This window comes from Nycticebus coucang, chromosome 24 (assembly GCF_027406575.1).
Source record: "Nycticebus coucang isolate mNycCou1 chromosome 24, mNycCou1.pri, whole genome shotgun sequence".
NCBI classification, from domain to species: Eukaryota; Metazoa; Chordata; class Mammalia; order Primates; family Lorisidae; genus Nycticebus; species Nycticebus coucang.
In genome coordinates this window covers 13,943,907-13,962,418 of record NC_069803.1, presented here as the reverse complement: position 1 = coordinate 13,962,418, position 18,512 = coordinate 13,943,907, and the positions used below count along the sequence as shown (strand labels likewise).

Sequence of the window (18,512 nt, the reverse complement as noted above, 5' to 3'; positions counted from 1 at the left end):
AGGGCTGAGGTTGCAGTGGGGGGCCCAGGCCTCTGGGCGCCCTGTTTGGGAGGAGAGCAGAGAGACTGAGAGGGGGTATGAGAAGTCTTGAGTTCCTCTTTCTCTCCGGCTCCTGCCACTGCCAGTGGAGTGTCGCTCTTTGCCTAGTGGGGACAGACTGCGTCTTGTTTACATAAGCTCTGGAGCAAGACCAAGCCGTTGCAAAGCAGACAAAATGAATCCAGGTGAGAGAAATTTTTGCAGAGAAAATTATTTTTGTGTGTATGATTTTCTTTTCACAGTTTCAGTGTGTGTGTGTGTAATATAATGAATGAGTCATATAAAGTATGAAGGTCTTAGGTGGTGAAGGGATGGATCAATTGACAAGAAAAACCTGTGAAGAATTCAAATGAAAAAATGCTTATTGCACAAGCAAACATGCAAAGCAATTGCTAGAAAAGAATTTATTTCATAAATGTTTGGGGGAGCTATTTTAGTGTTCGGTTCAATAAATCATTGACTAACGGCAAATAATTAATAATAAAATAATTTCTAGGCAGCGCCTGTGGCTCAGTGAGTAGGGCACCAGCCCCATATGCCCAGGGTGGCGGGTTCAAACCCAGCCCCCGCCAAACTACAACCAAAAAAATAGCTGGGCGTTGTGGCGGGCGCCTGTAGTCCCAGCTACTCGGGAGGCTGAGGCAAGAGAATCGCGTAAGCCCAAGAGTTAGAGGTTGCTGTGAGCCGTGTGCCCTCATGGCACTCTACCCGAGGGCGGTACAGTGGGACTCTGTCTCTACAAAAAATAATAATAATAATAATAATTTCTAATAAAACAAGGTGAGAATCATAAGATCAGTGAAATTTCACCTGGCTAACTCTATGTTCCAACAGGACCAAGACATCCACCCAAAGGCAATCTGTGACGGGCCGTGGAAAGGAGCCCAAGAGAAGTAGTGACCAATTCCTCTTTCTTGCCATCGCTAGCTATGTGGGTTGTCACCTATGGCATTTCATGTTCTCTCAAAGAGGGGTGAGCACTGGCAAACTCCCCACTCTTTGGTGGTGAAGAGTTTCCCTTTGATGTATTGAAGCTTCATAAAACCTTTCCAAGTCCCCTCCGCACTCACATCAGGCAGGAGGACTGGGGGCTGGTAAATACCAGCAGGAGAGGTGACAACTTAAAAGGAAGAGCATGTGTGTGTGCCTGCACCACAAGGTGCCCCCAGGAAGGGCCCAATGACACTTTAGAGATGGGTTTCCACCTCCTTGCCTCTGTCGTGCACAAGGCCTCTTTTTTTTTTTTTTTTTTTTTTTGAGACAGAGTCTCACTATGTCGCCCTTGGTAGAGTGCCATGGTGTCACAGCTCACAGCAGCCTCAGACTCTTGAGCTCAAGTGATTCTCTTGCCTCCACCTCCCACATAGCTGGGACTACAGGCGCCCGCCATAAAGCCTGGCTATTTTTTTGTTGCAGTTGCCGTTGTTGTTTAACTGGCCCGGACCGGGTTCGAACCCCCCAGCCTCAGTGTATGTGGCCAATGCCGTAACCACTGTGCTATGGGCGCTGAACCTGCTCAAGGCCTCTTGAATTTGCTGGGCCAGAGAAAGATGAGCTGACATCCTGTGGCTGGCAAAATCCCCAGAGGCATGTTGATGGCACTTTCTGGAGACTTGGGTCTGGAATCCAGCTAGATTTGCCTCAGTGCCTCCGCCCATAATGAGCAGCTGGTGGGGGGGGGGCTCTGGTGGGCAGGGGGGATGGGGCTGTAGTAGGCAGCAAGCCCTAGTTGTTAATAAACCTTTCTTCTAAATGAGCTGTTCTTAGGAGTGAGCAGACTGAAACTTCCAAAGGGCTTTTGGCCCATCCACACTACAATTAGGAACGAGAACTCAACCAATACAAACACATTTAAACCTCAGACTGAATCACCACTCTGCCATAACCCACCCAAGACAAAGCACTATCCAGCCAGAGCCGATTGACGCGCAAAGTGGCCTGGGCTTCCTGAGCTCTCCGAAGGTCTGCGAAAATCCCACAGGGCCAGGCGGAGTCTGTCCACGCAGTCGGGTTTACCCAAGGTGTGCCTGGTACACACTGTGACCCTTCACTGGGGTTGGCAAACTCTGCCTCTGGGACAGAGTCAGGCCTTGTCCTATTTCTTAGCTCAAGAAATGATTTTTACATTTCTAAAAGGTTTTAAAATGAAAACAAGGAATGCGTGACAGAGACCACATGGGGCCCCTTTGCAGGAAAAGGCAGCCATCTGATCCTGTAGCTTTGGGTACAGGGCTGGGATCCTGAATTACTACTGATGTCTTTGGCTCCACAGAAAGCGGACTATTGCGTATCCTCATCCTACCTTCGCCAAATCCAAGGCCCAGCCCAGGCCCGAGGCTGGGGAGACACATGATGTTTGTGGAATGAAGGTCAACTTGAGCATGTCACCAGAGAGCCCCATGTGGACATCACAAGGCATGTGACGAGGTTCCCCTCTCTCATCCTCCAAGGGCTGGTGACAAGAAGGAAGAGGAACGAGGGTTAGGTAAAGCCTTTCTCTGCGGCACCAGGATTTCTATTCCGGTGACAGGGAACACTGAGGCCAAGAATCCCGCCTTGCCTGGTACATCGCCACAGCTACAGGTCCCTGGGGGTCTCCTTCCACCAAAGCATCCTGATTCCAATCAGACCCTCAGACACCCACTCATTCCACTTGACTTTAATGCTCCCATGTGCTCTGTGGTCCTTAACTGTGCTGAGGAAGCTCCAGGGACGGAAATGCCTTCTGCTGTGTAAAGATGACTGCATTCACCCCTCTCCAGGGGAATGACTGCACCTCTCCAGCACCAGGGGCTACCATCCAGAATCACCATTTTGATGTCTCCATTCTGTGAAGTTGACTTTTTTCCAGGGGAACAGCTTTTGCAAAAAAGAAAAAAAAAATCCTACTTTATCCTCCTGCCGCAGTCACGGATGGACCATGGAACTTGAGGAAACTCTCTCAGGCCCTTCAGCTCTTTCTAACAAGAGAACTGACATCCCTTCCAGCCCGAACACAGATGATGTGGTGAAACCCAAGTGATTGTCTGGAATGCTATTCGCTGCTGTTCACTCCTGTGATTCTTAGGAAGGACGCAAATAGCACACATGGTGCTTCTTGCAAAAGTTGATATTTAGAAGCCTTTTACAGGTGAACATACGTTGGTCGACCGACTCTCAAAAGTATTCTGGGTGCTCAAGAGTCCCTAGTTGCTTTAGTCCTGTTGAGCATACTCAGGGCCCCTTCAGTAGAGCCACTGGCAGGGGATGGTAAACCTAAAACATTTGGTGTTGGACTAGGAACTGACTCTGGACCTCCTGACTTCTAGCACCGTCCGGTAGCTCCCCAAGCTTACTGCAGCAGTGAACTTCCTCTGTAGGGTGGGATGGAAAGGACATCCGGCCCTGCCTTGTGGACGATGAGCAGTAAAAGTTCAGCTGAATTATTACTCACAGCTGGATATTTACTGTTTGGAGACACTGCTCTAGAAAAGATATTTCTCATTTTTGTTTTTTTTTTCACTCCAGACATCCCCGAGATATCTGACTCACAACTTACAATTAGGCAAGGATTCTAAAGACCACATTAAATCTCAAATAGACATTCGTGAAAACCAGTGTTAACTGATCTCTCCCTTCCTACTTCCTGACAGCAAATTGTGGGCCGTGTTTAAGCATCTTGAGAAATTATTCAGGGAGTTCACTTTGCATCCAGGCTCCAGCTGCTAAACTTCAGTACACCCTGCCTTTCTACTGGAGAGCTGCTACCAACTTCCCCGGGGCAGGGGGTGGGCTTACTGACACGGAGCATCTGGTGACAGTTTATCACTGGCCTCTTTCCCTGCACTTTTTTGAACTCTAAAATTTTAAACAGCTCTGGAAATCCTACTTAGGAGAAATGTCCACCATCCCACCAGGGGCTGGTTCATTTTGCTGCTTATGGAGTTTGATCCCTTAAACAATAGCCTCCTACAGTTTTCTTCTTTTGTTTGAATACATTTGTCTGTGCTACATTTCCAGAGCAAACGAGGGGAAGAAGAGCCAGAAGTGACCGTGGGTTACTCAAAATGGTCCCTGCAGAAAGCGGTCCCTGCAGCCCTTCCCAGCACTTATCTACTCAGCTACGACCAGCCTTCACCGCAGGGACATCTTCTGTGCCTGGCACCTGTATCTCAGCCACTGATGGTGATCTATCCCTTTAGAAACCTAAGATCTAGGGCAGCACCTGTGGCTCAAAGGAGTAGGGTGCTGGCCCCATATGCCAGAGGTGGTGGGTTCAAGCCCAGCCCCAGCCAAAAACTGAAAAAAAAAAAAAAGTAGAAACCTAAGATCTATATGTGGAAACAGACCGATTTTAAATATTTCTCCCCTTCCTCTGGTTCTAAGAACAGAAAGACAGTTTCGGTTTTGTTTTGACTACTTTTATTACAGTTTTGCTTTCGAGATACAAACAAACCATTCTTATATCACACACATCCATTCCTGTGCTTTTAAAGTGCATTTCCCCTTGAACTTTGTGTACAAAAATATTTATTTTTTAAAACATGCAGAAATTTCTTGACAAGGCACTTCTAGGCATACAGTGAAGATGAGTCCTCGGTTCCACATTCACATTGAAGTAAAAGTGAAATGTCACAGCTGCATTCTTGCCATCCTCACAGGCCCAGAGTCTGCAGGAACCAACTGTGAAGACGTTCATAGCTTTACCACATGGACTGCAAGGCTTTCCAACCTCGACAAGGAAAAACTTCCAGAACAGTTGTCCTTCCAAACTTCAGATATGTCATCCTGTTGCAGGAAATTCAGATAAACTTCCAAAATGTCTCTGGGTAACCTTGTAAGAGCCCATTATCCATGTAACTTCTTATCTTTAATTTCAGTGACCGGACCCTCCCAGCATAAAGAGCCACCAGGCCTACGTCCACTTAGGAAATTTTAAAAGAGGAAACAAATGAAAAGACAACCAAGGTTTTCATTCCCTGTCCACTGAGAGGGAAGACCCAGAAAATGGACACTGCTAAACAAACGAACAGGCTGAGTGCGGTGGCTCACACCTATAATCCCAACACTCTGGGAGGCTGCAGCAGGTGGACTGTCTGAGCTCAGGAGTTCAAGACCAGCTTGAGTAAGACTGAGACCTCGTCTCTAAAAATAGCCAGGTGTTGTGGTTGGGTACCTATAGTTCCAGCTACTGGGGAGGCTGAGACAAGAGTATCACTTGAACCCAAGAGTCTGAGGTTGCTGTGATCTCTAGCACCACAGCACTCAACCCCAGGAGAACTGAGTGAGACTCTGTCTCAAGAACAAACAAACAAAACAAACAAACACTTTTTTGGTTGATAGCCGATAATGTCCATTTAATGTCCATGTGACTAAAACTCATGTTTGTTTTTAAAAAGCAAATGATATGCAAAGCCACAGAGCACTCTCCTAACTGTTCAAAATTTACAATTTGAAAAAATGTATCACATGGGGCCTGGCATGGTGGCTCACACTTGTAATCTTAGCACTTTGGGAGGTGGGGGCAGTAGGATCTCTTGAGCTCAGGAGTTTGAGACCAACCTGAGCAAGAGTAACACCCCATCTCTACTAAAAAGAAAAGTTAGCCTGGTGTTGTGGCAGGTACCTGTAGTCTCAGCTACTTTGGAGGCTGAGGCAGGAGGATCACTTGAGCCCATGGGTTTGAGGTTACCATGAGATATGGTGCCATGGCACTCTAGCCTGGACAACAGAGTGAGTCTCTGTCTCAAAAAAAAAAAAATATATATATATATATATAATGTTCATATATATAGATATATTAAGTTTTACCACCATTAAAATTAAAACTTATAGAGACTTTCAAATTGTAATTTCTGGAGAACCACATAGCTCTATTACTTCTCACCAACTCCCCTATATCAAGAATTTTTTTTTTCCAAAATATATGCACTCAAATGCTTCATATCTTTCAAGAAAGCTTATTTGGTACCTATCTTTATACACTCCAGCTTATTTATTGTACCCAAGGGTCAAATGCTCCCTGGGGCATTTGGAGGAATAAATACGAAACAAAAATGAAGTTGCTTCCTCATTCCTGGACAACTGCACCTGTGACAGGTGGCTGGTCCTCTAGGGCAACATGGGAAGGACACTGGAGCTGGGGAGCCATTTGTCACCATAACCATGGGCTGTCTGAAGGCAAACGTACAAGTCAGGCTGAGAAAGCTGTCACCCTCTGAAGTGTGCAGGCCCATCTACTGATAGTGAGGTGGGAAAGGACACAGTCCATCAGAGCAGTCCCCTGGACCTTGTGAGAACACCCTGGGGTGGAACTGGGCCAAAAGAGAAAGACTGTGTTAGGGGCAGAGGCGGGGAGGGTCTGAGTCAGTAAACAAAGGCCAGCTAGACGACAGTGTTCTTCAGATCCTCCCCCTCATTAATGACAGTCCCAATGGAGGTGGTCAGGCAAGCAGATTGTTTTATTGGAGAAGGGTCTTTGCAAGCAGGTGAGGACTTGCCTCTGAACTGAGTGGTGGGGTGAGCATCCCAGGTGTGCAGGCTGGGGGCGGGCAACCAGTGCCTCCAGCAATAAAGCTGGAGTGAGCCGAGAGAAAGAAGGCTGGGGGGCGGGGGGTTTTAGAAGAGATACTTATCAGTGAATTACCATATTTCAAATTTTGACATGGGAATGTATTAAGATCATTATTAGACACAACTAAACAGACTTTATTCGAGAGTCACTTGAGCCCTTTTTAAACATGAACACAGAATGATCCTTAGTCTGGTAACATGTAAAATGACAGTGCACTTTGTACCTTTCCCGCATTGGAAGGGGGCACTTCTTAACACAAAATAAAATTCATGACTTGCGTGAGATCAGTTTTCCTTCCATTTTAGATTTATGCTATTAATAGTTCTGATTACCAAATTCATAACATTTCAAGTACAGTCTACATGCTTGGTATGTGGTATGCTTATATAAACATAGTTCTGCCCAATTTCAGCATAAGATACAAATGTGATTTCTCCCCAAATTATATTATCATGTAATTTCAGAGTGCCTCCCATCTGGAAGAGACATGAAAAACTAAGCACGAGACTGCAGACCAGTAACAGCTCGTTTTAGGAACAAGGATCACATCAAATGCCACTTCAGAGCATTTTGAAAAGGTCAAAACATGTTAAAGTTCAAAAATGGAAAAAAACGTAAACCCACAACAGAACTCAAGGGGCCAAGGCACTCCATACTTGCCCGACAGTGGTGAACAAAACCACACACCAGGTGTTTTTCAATTAATCTACAAAATTCAAGCACAAGACTCATTCCTTGCAAAGCCCAGTAGCTGTGCCTCCAAATCTAGGCAACTGTACACTCCTCTTTCTGCTTGTCTAAGCAAAACTCTCACTGTAGTAAGATAAGGCAAAGAGGAAAAGGAAAGTTATTTCACCAAACACCCAAAATAAACAAACAGAAAAAAACCTCCAACTTTCTACAAATATATATGTAAAAATATTTTTAAAATACACCTAAGTAAAAACCAATCTTGCTCAAGGAAAATCACAGGTTTGGGGGATCCATCTGAAAATGAATGTCCCAAGAGTCTCTTTTATAATAGCATTCACCAACAGACACTAGTCCAATATGGGTAAGAACAATTAATCTCTGATATTTCAGAGTTGGCAAACATTTAAAATAACGTACAAGAACTCGATGAGGTTTTTCTCACCTATCCCTTTCCATACTCACATATCATAAATAAAAGAACCCCCAAATCAATGTTCCTGGGTACTTGTAAAATGTCCTGGATGTTGTAAATCCCAGTCAAAATAAAACCAAACATTTTCTGAATGCTTTGAGGATACACTGGATCTACAAATCAAACGTTCTAAACCCAGCATAAAAGATGACTCTCCAGGAAAGGAGATCAAATATTCTCTTGTAAAGAATGAGACACTTGTCAACCAGCCAAGCAGGTTCAATTTTGTAACCGAGGCTTCTGTGACTCAGGATAAAAGTGAGTACTTAGAAAGCTTCTCCAAAAGCTGAAAGGAAAAGCTAAAAGTGTCCCACCCATGACTGTCATAACCCTGCAATCTGTGACATCATTCAGGAGACAGTGGCTTTGGATAACGGTGTGTTGCATGCTGTCTGCACGAGTGGGTCAGGAGGGGATGAGAGGAAATGCCTGTGTCAGTCACAGGTTAATTTGTGTTTATTATCTTTTCCTGAACACTGGACGAACCATGGGAGAATATAAAAGAAAAACAAAAAGAGAGAGAACTTTCAAAAAAATAAAAATAAAAAAGGAGATCCCATTTCTTTCTGCAGCTGCACCAGAAGCGTGCAACATCAGGTCGACGTGTCACAGCACATTGATAAAACGTGAAGTTGTGCAGAGGTGGAACAGCAGCAGCCATGTGCTAGCCCAGCTGCAGGAGACACTCAAAGATGAATGGGGGTCTGCCTGGAGGTGCCTGGGGCTCGGCAACTTTGGGGTGACTGGCACTCCACATCCGACTGGAAAGGACAGGCGAGGCCCCTCCAGCCTGGCTGGCACTGCTGCAGGCTTGGGTCCCATCCAGATTGTCTCTGGCAGCACCCTGCTCACACTCTCATGGCTGCCCCGGTGCCAAAGCCGACCAGCACACCCCACCTCTGCTCTGAGTGAGAAACCGGTTCTGTGATCTGAACCTGGCTGGGTTTGCTAGTTTAAGGAAAAAGTGCATAGGATCCTTTCTTTTCCAAAACTGTGCCTCATGGCAGTTCCACGTTGCTCTTCCTTTGGGTCCGCCTCCTTCTCGGTGAGTGGAGCCCGGCTTGTCAGCAGCAGCTCTGCCACACTTTGTCACCCGCAGTCCCTAATAATAGGGCCCCAGCTTTTCATATCCTAAGTAACTAGGCCACTCTGGAAACAGACCGTAGGAACACCGTGGGCTTCCAAACTGGTCAAAGGATATCCCCAAATCCGGTCCATTGCGTGGCTCACCCGTGCCCTGAGTAGATTTTAACTCGGCCCGGATGATCCTGTAGTTTTTGCCCCCATTGCTGTCCCAGTACGTCTGACCACTGCACTCGTAGCACACCGCGAACTCCATTCTCTCATAAGACTGAATCTTCTCAGGCAAGCTTATGTCGAAGGAGAATGTGTCCCTGTCTGAACTGGCATAAGTGTCCTTCACATACTGACAAGGGAAGTCTGTGAAGCTTTTCCAAGTGTCAAACGTCATCCTTATTTTCACACTTTTCTCAAATGCAAGGTTCTGAACCTTCACGGTGCCCGAGATGGCTTTGTCCTTCAGCACACAGTTCTCAAGGCAGACATGGTCAGCCTGAAGTCGATTTCTAAAGTCTAAGTAATCTGCAGAGGGCTGGGAAAAATCCAGAACAAAGCTCTCACTCTCTGCTGTCGTCAAGCTCACGATGTTGTCTAGGAGCTCGGTGATGTTAAATGGGATATCTAACGGGTCATCGAATTCTGAGAACACTTTGACCATTGTCAGGGCCAGCCCTTGGTTGTCTGCAAAGGACACCCGCTTTTTCACCTTTTTCTCCTGGACGGCTGGGGCCACCATTCCACTGGCTTCATTCTTGCTGCCCAGCTGAATACAAGGCCTCAGTGGTTTGCTTGGCTTTGGCGAGATCTTGAAGGCAAACCTCTCCCGGCGCAAGGATGGGGCCATGCAGTTGTATCTGTATTCTATGTCCACAGCCATCATTGGGCTAGATGAACGGGCTAGCACCCTGGAAAAATAGGAAAAGAAAGAAAATAGCAGAGACATCAGATGGATGTGTGAGGTAACATTTCAGCAGGGACTGGCCAACAATGTTGCCTTTCATCTGGGCTGGGTGGCCACAGGCTGGTATTAACTCCAGTGTGGTCCAGTGCAACCCTGCTTTCAGGGAAGATCAAATCACCCGGGTGTTGTCCAAGGTTAAAACAAACAAAAGAGATGAAACCCGCTAGTTTTAAATCTAAGTTCGCAGGAGTTTTGCTCAGGATTTCTTAGGGCCTTCTCTCTGCTAATGTGCCACAAAAGATGATGAGAAAGAGCACACTATTTGCAGAATCTCTCAAACTGACTTGACTAAAGATCTTTTTCTCTTTTTCCCACTAACAGCCATCCTGAGGAACACACGTTAGCAAATACTGATATTGACTTATTTGGTAATCGGCAAACAAAAACTGTGTGTGCTTGAAATATACTCAAGTCACCTTTGCCTTCTGCAATTACAAGAAATACAAGATACAGTATATAAGATAACAAATGTTACCAGTTTATATTCAGTATTACAATTTTAATACAGTTTTTGTTTTTTCTTAAAATGTGCATACATTTTTCCAGCACCCTCTGTATAGTATATGTGGTGTACAACATGATGTTTTGATAGATGTACGTACTGTAGAAGAGCTGAATCAAGCTGTTTAATATGCACTGCCTCACTTAATTTTTTTGTGGATAGAACACTTAAAATACACTCTTTTAGCCACTTTCAAGAATATAATATATTGTTACTAACTATAGTCACTGTATTGTATGACAGATCTCTGGAATTTATCCTCCCGTTTAAGTGAAATTTTGTGTACTTGGACCAACATCTCCCTCACCATCACCCTGCAGTCCCCAGCAACCATTCTCTTCTCTGCTTCTACAAGTTTAATACTTTTTTAGATTTCCCATATAAGTGAGATCATGCAGTATTTGTCTTTCTGTGGCTGGTTTATGTCACTTAACATAATGTTCTCCAGGTGTGTCCACATTGTTCCAAATGACACGATGATTTTTTTCTTTCATAAGGCTGAATAGTGTCACACTGGGTATATATCATAAGTTTTCTTTATCCATTCATCTGTTTCGTTTTGTTTTGAGACAGAGGCTCACTCTGTCACCCAAGCTAGAGTGCCATGGCATCATCATAGTTCACAACAACCTCAAACTTTTGGGCTCAAGCGATCCTCCTGCTGCAGCCTCCCGAGTAGCTAGGACTACAGCGTGTGCCAACACAGTGCCTGGCTAGTTTTTCTATTTGTAGTAGAGGCTGGGTCTAGCTCTTGCTCAGGCTGGTCTCAAACTTCTGAGCTCGCAAGCCACCCCCCTCGGCTTCCTAGAGTGCTAGGATTACAGGCGCAAGCCACAGCACACAGCCCTATCCATTCTTCTGTTGATGGACACTTCTGTTGATTCAGTATCTTAGCTATTGTGAATGATTCTGCACCGAACATGGGAGGGTAGATATCTCTTCAACAGACGGATTGCCTTTTCTTTGGATATGTATCCAGTAGTGGGATTGCTAGGTCATATGATCTGTTTTTTATTTTTCTGAGGAACCTCCATACCATTTCCCATGTTTGTACTAATTTACATTCCCACTAACAGTGTACAAGGGTTCCCTTTTCTCCACACCCTTGTCAACACTTTTGTCATTTTGATTATGGACATTTTAACAGGTGTGGAGTGATAGCTTGTTGTGATTTTAATGGTAAATACTGTGTATTGCGTTAAGCTGATAAAAAGAAATGCATTCATCACACAAACATTGATGTGGTATTATATGACATGTATTGTGCTAGATACTCAGATTCAATGGTGGAGACAGACAGAAAGCACCTGTTGTCACCAAACTCATGGTAGGTTTTTATATTCCAGGATATCTTTCTTTAAAAAAAAAAAAAAAAGAAAAAAGCATTACTTAGGAGGCTAAGGCAAGAGGATCGCTTAAACCCAAGAGTTTGAGGTTGCTGTGAACTACAATGCCATTGCACTCTACCCAGGGCAGCAGAGTGAGACTGTCTCAAAAGGAAAAACATACAATATATTATTATATTATACATAGATAATAAAAAATTAAATGAACCAGCAACTTAGTATTTCTAAATCTTTCACATAGGCAAATATTTGTCTTTTCTACAGGTAAAAATACCCCTTAAAAGAACAAAAAATAAATAGAATCAAATTAAAACCAAGAAGATTAAAGACAAACTGGGAAAATATTTTGCAAAAGGCATAGCAACAATGAGTCAATACCTTAATATATAAAGTGTTCTTACAAAGCAATATCAATGTCACGTTACCTTAATATATAAAGTGTTCTTACAAAGCAATATCAATGTCACGTAGTCTATACAGAACAATGGGCAAGGAGCATGAATAGAAAATTCACTACAGAAACCTGGAAATGGCCCATACATGTCCACCCTTATAATTAATTTAAGAAATTTTGATTAAATAATGCCTGGTTTTGCCTATTACACTAGGAAAAAAATTTTAAAGATAATACAATTTTTTTTTTTTTTTTTTTGAGAACAAAGTCTCACTTTGTCACCCTCAGTAGAGTGCCATGGCATCATAGCTCACAGCAATCTCTAACTCTTGGGCTCAAGCGATTCTTTTGCCTCAGCCTCCCAAGTAGTTAGGACTACAGGCACCTGCCACAACACCCAGCTATTTTTAAAGATGGGGCTCACTCTTGCTCATGCTGGTCTCGAACCCATGAGCTCAGGCAATCCACCTGCCTTGGCCTCCCAGAGTGCTAGGATTACAGGCGTGAGCCACCTCGACTGGCCTAAAGATAGTACAAATTCTTTTATTGGTTTAAATTAGCACAACCTTTCTGAGTGTTCGAATCACCTTTTGTTCTATGTGATAATATCACTTATAGGTATTTATCCTAAATAATTAAAAATGCAGAGAGGCTAATGTACTAAAATTTTCAGTGCTCTTTAACTTAACTTGTATTTAAGCATTAAAATCATTATTTTGGAAAAGATTTAAGAGGCATGAAAAAATTTTATAATACAGAAAATTGTATATAGAGACCAGATTTATGGGGAAAAGTATAGTTGACCTTTGAACAATACAAGCTGGAACTTTGCAGGTCCACTTACAGCTGGATTTTCTTCTGGTCCCGCCACCCCTGCCACGGCAAGATCAACCTCTCCTCCTCCTACTTTTCCTCGGTCTACTCAACTTGAAGACGATGAGGATGAACACCTTTATTATAATCCACTTCAGCATAATCAGTAGTAAATAGATCTTCTCTTATATCTTTCTTACTAACAATTTCTTCCCTTTAGCTTATTTATTGTAAGAATGCGGTATGTAATACATAACTCCTATAGAGGAGGCTGGTCTTGAACTTCTGAGCTAAAGCAATCCACCCTTGGCCTCCCAAGAGTGCTTGCACTACAGGTGTGAGACATCTCAATCAATAATCAAAAAATGAAAAAGAAAAGAGAAAAAAAGGACATAGGATCTGGATTAGTTTCCAAATGTATCTCCCCTCCTTACGGCAAAGGTCTGTAGTAGGTAGTGCAGGTGTGTCCTAGTGCTCACTGCCATCCCTGACAAGTGACAAGCTCAAGAGCTGAGGCCACTGCTTTGATGCAATAAATAATCTCTCATTTTCAACTTCTTATTTTGGTTAATCAAATTTGAAAAGAAAAAATATGGAAGGACAAAGATTTAACAGGTTTGAGACTGTTTTTCCAAAACCACAGCCCTTCCCTAAGATCCAAGAAGTGCTTGGTAATGACCAGCCTGAGAAATACACAAATACAACAGAACAGATCACAGCCATAATGCAAATACTTAAACATTCATTCTAAAATGTATTTGTCTTACTGTTTTTCCTCCAAAGAAGGTGACCTAGTGAAAAATTTAAGGGCAAATTTGCTTTGTGTTATTTGCTCTTATACTCGTGCAATTTTTCTGGAACGTTCTGACTGAATCAGGCAAGATTGCTTTACATAAGATCAGTGAGTTGACTAACAATGAGATTAATGTAAAAAAGGAAACAAACAAAACCCTAGGTGAACAGATTATTTGAATTTTAGTTCTTCCTGCCCACTGAGAAACTTTATGCTGGAATGTATTGGAATTGTATCTTCAGCTCTAACTTTAACATAGGTAGTTTGTATTGTTTTGTCTTGTTGTGTGTATGAAAACCAAATGACAACTCAAGTCCAGGGACTCTCACTTGGCCCCATCATTAAAATTCTTGCTGTGAACTGCAGGGGGAGGGAGGGTTCCTCTTCCACCACTTCCTATGAACTGTATCATCAGAAGGTCAACTGCCAAGTTCTCTGTGTGCGTCTATCAAGCCTGCAAACCAACCTTCTACTGCCTACACCCATATTAGAAAAAGTCAAGTCTCAAGATTTCGTGGAAACAGAATTCTACAGTAAAGGGATCCAGTAAAGAGCCTGCATAATGGCAAAAGCCATTTTCCCCCAAGTTCTAATCCTGCATGTTAAAGAGACCTAGTTGAAGATCTCAGGCCCCAGAAGTGTCAATTTGTCCCCAGATCCCTTTTACCACCAGGCTGTAAGAACACACAGAACCGGGGCTGGGGAGGTGAGGCTCTAGTTGGAGTCAGAGCTAATCAAACAATTCCACTGGTGCTTCCACGAGCCAAATTGTTTTTGCAAGACTCTGCCATGAGAGGCAAAAGTAAGGTTATGATAGTTACCACCAGGGTGACTGCCCTGGGGACATTGCACAAGAGTCCCTTCACTTTTTTCCTATGTCACCATAATTGCAGGTGAGGACATTAACCCCTGTCGACTCAATTTGGGATATGATTTGTCTGTAGGCCACCATGCTTGTCCTTACAGGTAGACAGCAGCTTTTATTAACCTGAGTTTTCTTCAAGAATTAGTGCACCAAAGAGCTAATTTGCTGCAGGCTTTCCCGGCCTGCTCAGGAATTCCCCGACAGATTGGGACATGATGATGACCACCTAGAGGTACTCCTAGCAACTGACATGCACAAGGTAATATTTTCTTAAGTCCCTAAAAGGAAGGCACCTGGACAGGTGCTTCATTTGTAAATGACATGAAAATGATCGGTTTCAACTCAGGCACCGCCAGGCTGCACCTCAGGCCTCCTCTCCTGACAGACTCTCTGGCTACTTTTATGTGTCATCAAGGTTGGCCAGGAGTAAAAAAAAAAAAAAAAGAACCGTAAGATGTGGACACACATATAAACCAACAGTGCAGGACACAGGGACTGGATACCAGTTGCAAGACAGGAACAGGAGCACAGGATTGCTGGCCCCTGGGCCAGTGTGAAGTCTTAAATGTTTTGCGTCCACACAGATGTCTCAGAGATCAGAGATCAATTTTCTCTGATGAAGGACAGGGCCATGCCTGAGGGAAGATTTCAGTGTTCTCATTCACGGCTAAAACAGAGCAAACTCTTAACACGCCAGGAAAACTGGAGAGCACAAAGAGAGTTTTTGCATAAATGCTTTCTCTGTTCTGCTAGAGACAAAATAACACACCTTCCCAAGCTGGCCAAGGTTAGGCACCCATGGTGATTATTCTTCAGCAAACTATAGAACTGGACAGAAATAACCTCATGGCCTTCACAGTTTCAGGTGGTTGAGCTACTGACTTTCTGGCTGTGCCTTTTGCAGGAAGCAAATCCTTTTTCGCACTGGGGCAAAGACATTTCCCCCTCCCTGCTTTCCTTCTTCTCCACCCCTCCCCTTTTCTGATAAGAAAAGACAGAAAAATCAGGCGCACACACAACCTACCAGAACCCCGAAAACTGCTGAACTGAATTAGGCAAGCATTTACAACCAGGTTAGGATTTTCTTTAAGACCTGGCCATCTCCCTCCCTTCAACAATTCTTTATTCCGTCCCCAAAGGTTCGACTGATACAACGTGGGCAGAGTGGACATCTTTTCCCTTTGTACTCAGGCCATGGGGCCCTTATGCAACAGCCTGAAAAGTTACTACTGTCCCTTGAGCATGTCCCCACCACCCAAAGCATCCTTGAGATAAGTATTTGTGAATGAGGCGACATATTCTAGGAAAAAGATAAGTTAAAGTGGCACTGCCCCAGCCATCTAAAAATGTACAAGGGAGAGCACACAGCACTGGCCTAGACCAATGCTTGCACCTAGCCGTTCCCCTCTGGTAAGCCACTCTGCTGGTCTGGCCTGAGGTTTCTCCTTCCAGGTCCCTGCTAGCTCTGACACTGGACACACTAACAAGGCCTGGTAACAGCTTCTCTTCCCACTAACTTTTCCCTAAATACCCAACTCTATTTTTGTGATAAGTCTTTTGGCTGTCTTCATTTTAGTCGTGGCTTCTGAACAACTCCACCAAATAAACCATTTTCTCTTCTCTTCCTCTAGCTCAAACCCTACTTCTCCCCACTGCTGGTCCCTGGGTGTCCTGGGGAGAACCCACGGGCTCTAACACCTTCCAACAACTCTCCCAGTTCCAAGTCTTTCCTTCCTTGTCTGCTCTTCATCAGAAAACAATACCGTGACAGTTCCCACATCTTCAAATATGTACATATGTTGTTCTAGGTCCCCACCCCGTCTTTTACAGTTACTGTCCCTTCTACACCCCGTACTCTGGGTTCAAAAGGGCAGCAGGAACAGGGTACCAGGGGCAGGCCAGTGTGTCCAGGCTGGAGGATCCCACAGTCACTCCTCCACCCTGTCCCCACCAGGGCCAGGCCGGCCTGGGTTGCACCCCGCCCCCAACCTCCTCGCCAGCCTCGTCTCGCGCTGCACCCACCTTCGGGGCCGCAGAAGAGCCCCTGCCCCAGCTCGTTCGCTGCATCTGAGCCACCGGCCTACGTGAGCGGCGGTGTGTCCGGGAGGCAGGGTCTGGGCTGGGTTCCCGGAGATGTGTGCGGCAGGGGAGGGAGCCGACAAGGAGGAGGAGGAGTCCACGATATCGCACCGGGGCGGGGCGGGGCAACCTCGGCCTCGGCGCGCGCGGCACCAGCACCCCCGCGCGGCCGCCTCGCCCCCGGCCCGGGACGGCCCTGTCGCCCTGGGCGACCCGAGAGACTACCAAGTGTTTTCTTGCCTTTTGCCGGGAAACTGAGGCGCGCTCCTTCAGACCTCACCGCCCAACTCCAGAGACATCCTCCAGGAGTGCCGTCTCGGGGCGGGACTCTTGGGCTACTTTTGAGCCCGGGACAGCCGGGGGCGATGGTAGGGAATTAACATCCCCACCCCCAGCCCCGGGCCACCTCCCGCGGCCGGGCCCCGTAGCGCGGTGGCCCAAGTGAGTGGACGGGGCTCATCCCAGCCGCGCTCCCCGGGTCGTCCTCCCCACGTGGAGGCTACAGCGTACTGGGGCCGGTCGGTGTGTCACTGCGAGTTGGACGGTGTAACCGTAGGTGTCCCTGGCCCTGCACCTCGGGCTCGAGGCTCGAGGGGTACATACCAGGTGCGGTTCGTAAGTCCCGCGGCAGCATCCGCGCGGGGGGCCAGGGCAGCGGCCGCGACCGCAGGAGTGGATCCGTGCGTCCCCGACAGCTGCCCGCTCCCCTCCTCCCGGGACTAGGGCTGCCCGCGGCCGCGCTGCCCCCTTTAACTTTCCAGCCACCTCTCCCGACCGGGTGTTCCATCCCAGACCCCACTTCACGTGGACGTGCTCCGCAGCCAATGGGCGCGCCCGGGACTCGAGCCGCCGACCAATAGGCGTGCAGCCGCGTACCCCAGAGCACCGCTCCGCCACGTGATCGGCAGCCGTGCCCGGAGTGACGGGCGGGAGGCCAGGGTCTGGGAAGGTGGCGGTGGGTCACCATTTCAACTGGAGCCGGAGGCTGGGCGCCAGGGGGCAGGGGCGACTCCCTGCAGAGGAGCGTCCCCTTTCAGCCAGAGGGTTTTTTATAAAGTGGTCTTGGGGCAGAGGACCGACACCGTGGCACTGAGTGTCCCAGATAAAGTTGAGAGTTTCTCAGGTAGGTGTGTTTTAGAGACTACCTGACTTGACTCTGTTATAATAACTTTTGAAACTACAGGGCCTTTGTGATACTGATGTACCTTGAGAAATATAGGGAATATAACCTTAAAACAAATAAGAAAAGAAAATGATGACTTTAATAGAGCTGGAATCAGAGGCTCCTCCTCCGATAGGAAATCAATTTAAATGTAAATTGAACATTTACATATATTCAGAGCTTGCCACTTTAGAGATAAAGCTTCCAGTTTTCTAATGACCAGTAAATTTTTGGAAAGAATATTGAAAATTGGCAGAGGATTGCCAGCTTTTTAAAGTGCCAAATAAGGCGGGGCGCGGTGGTTCACGCCTGTAATCCTAGTACTTTAAGAGGTGGGAGGATCACTTGAGCTCAGTAGTTCAAAACCAGCTTGAGTAAGGGCAAGACCTCGTCTCTACTAAAAATAGAAAAATTAGCTGGGGTGGCAGGGGCCTGTATTCCCAGCTACTGGGGAGACTGAAGCAGGAGGATCGCTTGAGCCCAGAAGTTTGATGTTGCTGTGAGCCATGCTGACCCCATAGCACTCTACCAAGAGCAAGACAGAGCAGCGACAAAAACTACTAAATGAAGATATTAAAATAAACCCTATCGTCTCCTATTTGCCATCCTTTTATTTTTTATTTTAAAAAGTGTTCTTTAACAGCAATAACAACAAAATGGGGGCATAATCTAATAGTGAAGGCCAGTCCTTCACTTTGTGAAAATTCATCATGTTGAATTACGGCATTTGGGAATTTCGATTCTAAGGGATGTAAGATCA

General features: G+C 45.7%; 1 protein-coding gene across 2 annotated transcripts; it reads right to left on the bottom strand.

Moving 5' to 3' along the window:
* Positions 1-6,876: 6,876 nt before the first annotated feature.
* On the bottom strand, positions 6,877-17,324 carry PPP1R3B (protein phosphatase 1 regulatory subunit 3B). Of its 2 annotated transcripts, none has more exons than XM_053578631.1 (2): positions 17,194-17,324; positions 6,877-9,742 (listed from the first exon to the last, which is right to left on the bottom strand). In XM_053578631.1, the coding sequence occupies exon 2, from the start codon at positions 9,715-9,717 to the stop codon at positions 8,860-8,862; it is 858 nt and encodes a 285-aa protein (XP_053434606.1). In that variant the 5' UTR covers positions 9,718-9,742; positions 17,194-17,324; the 3' UTR covers positions 6,877-8,859. The 2 variants fall into 2 exon arrangements, with proteins under 2 accessions (XP_053434606.1, XP_053434607.1); XM_053578632.1 differs by lacking the exon at positions 17,194-17,324 and adding an exon at positions 16,534-17,179.
* Between the last annotated feature and the right edge of the window lie 1,188 nt (positions 17,325-18,512).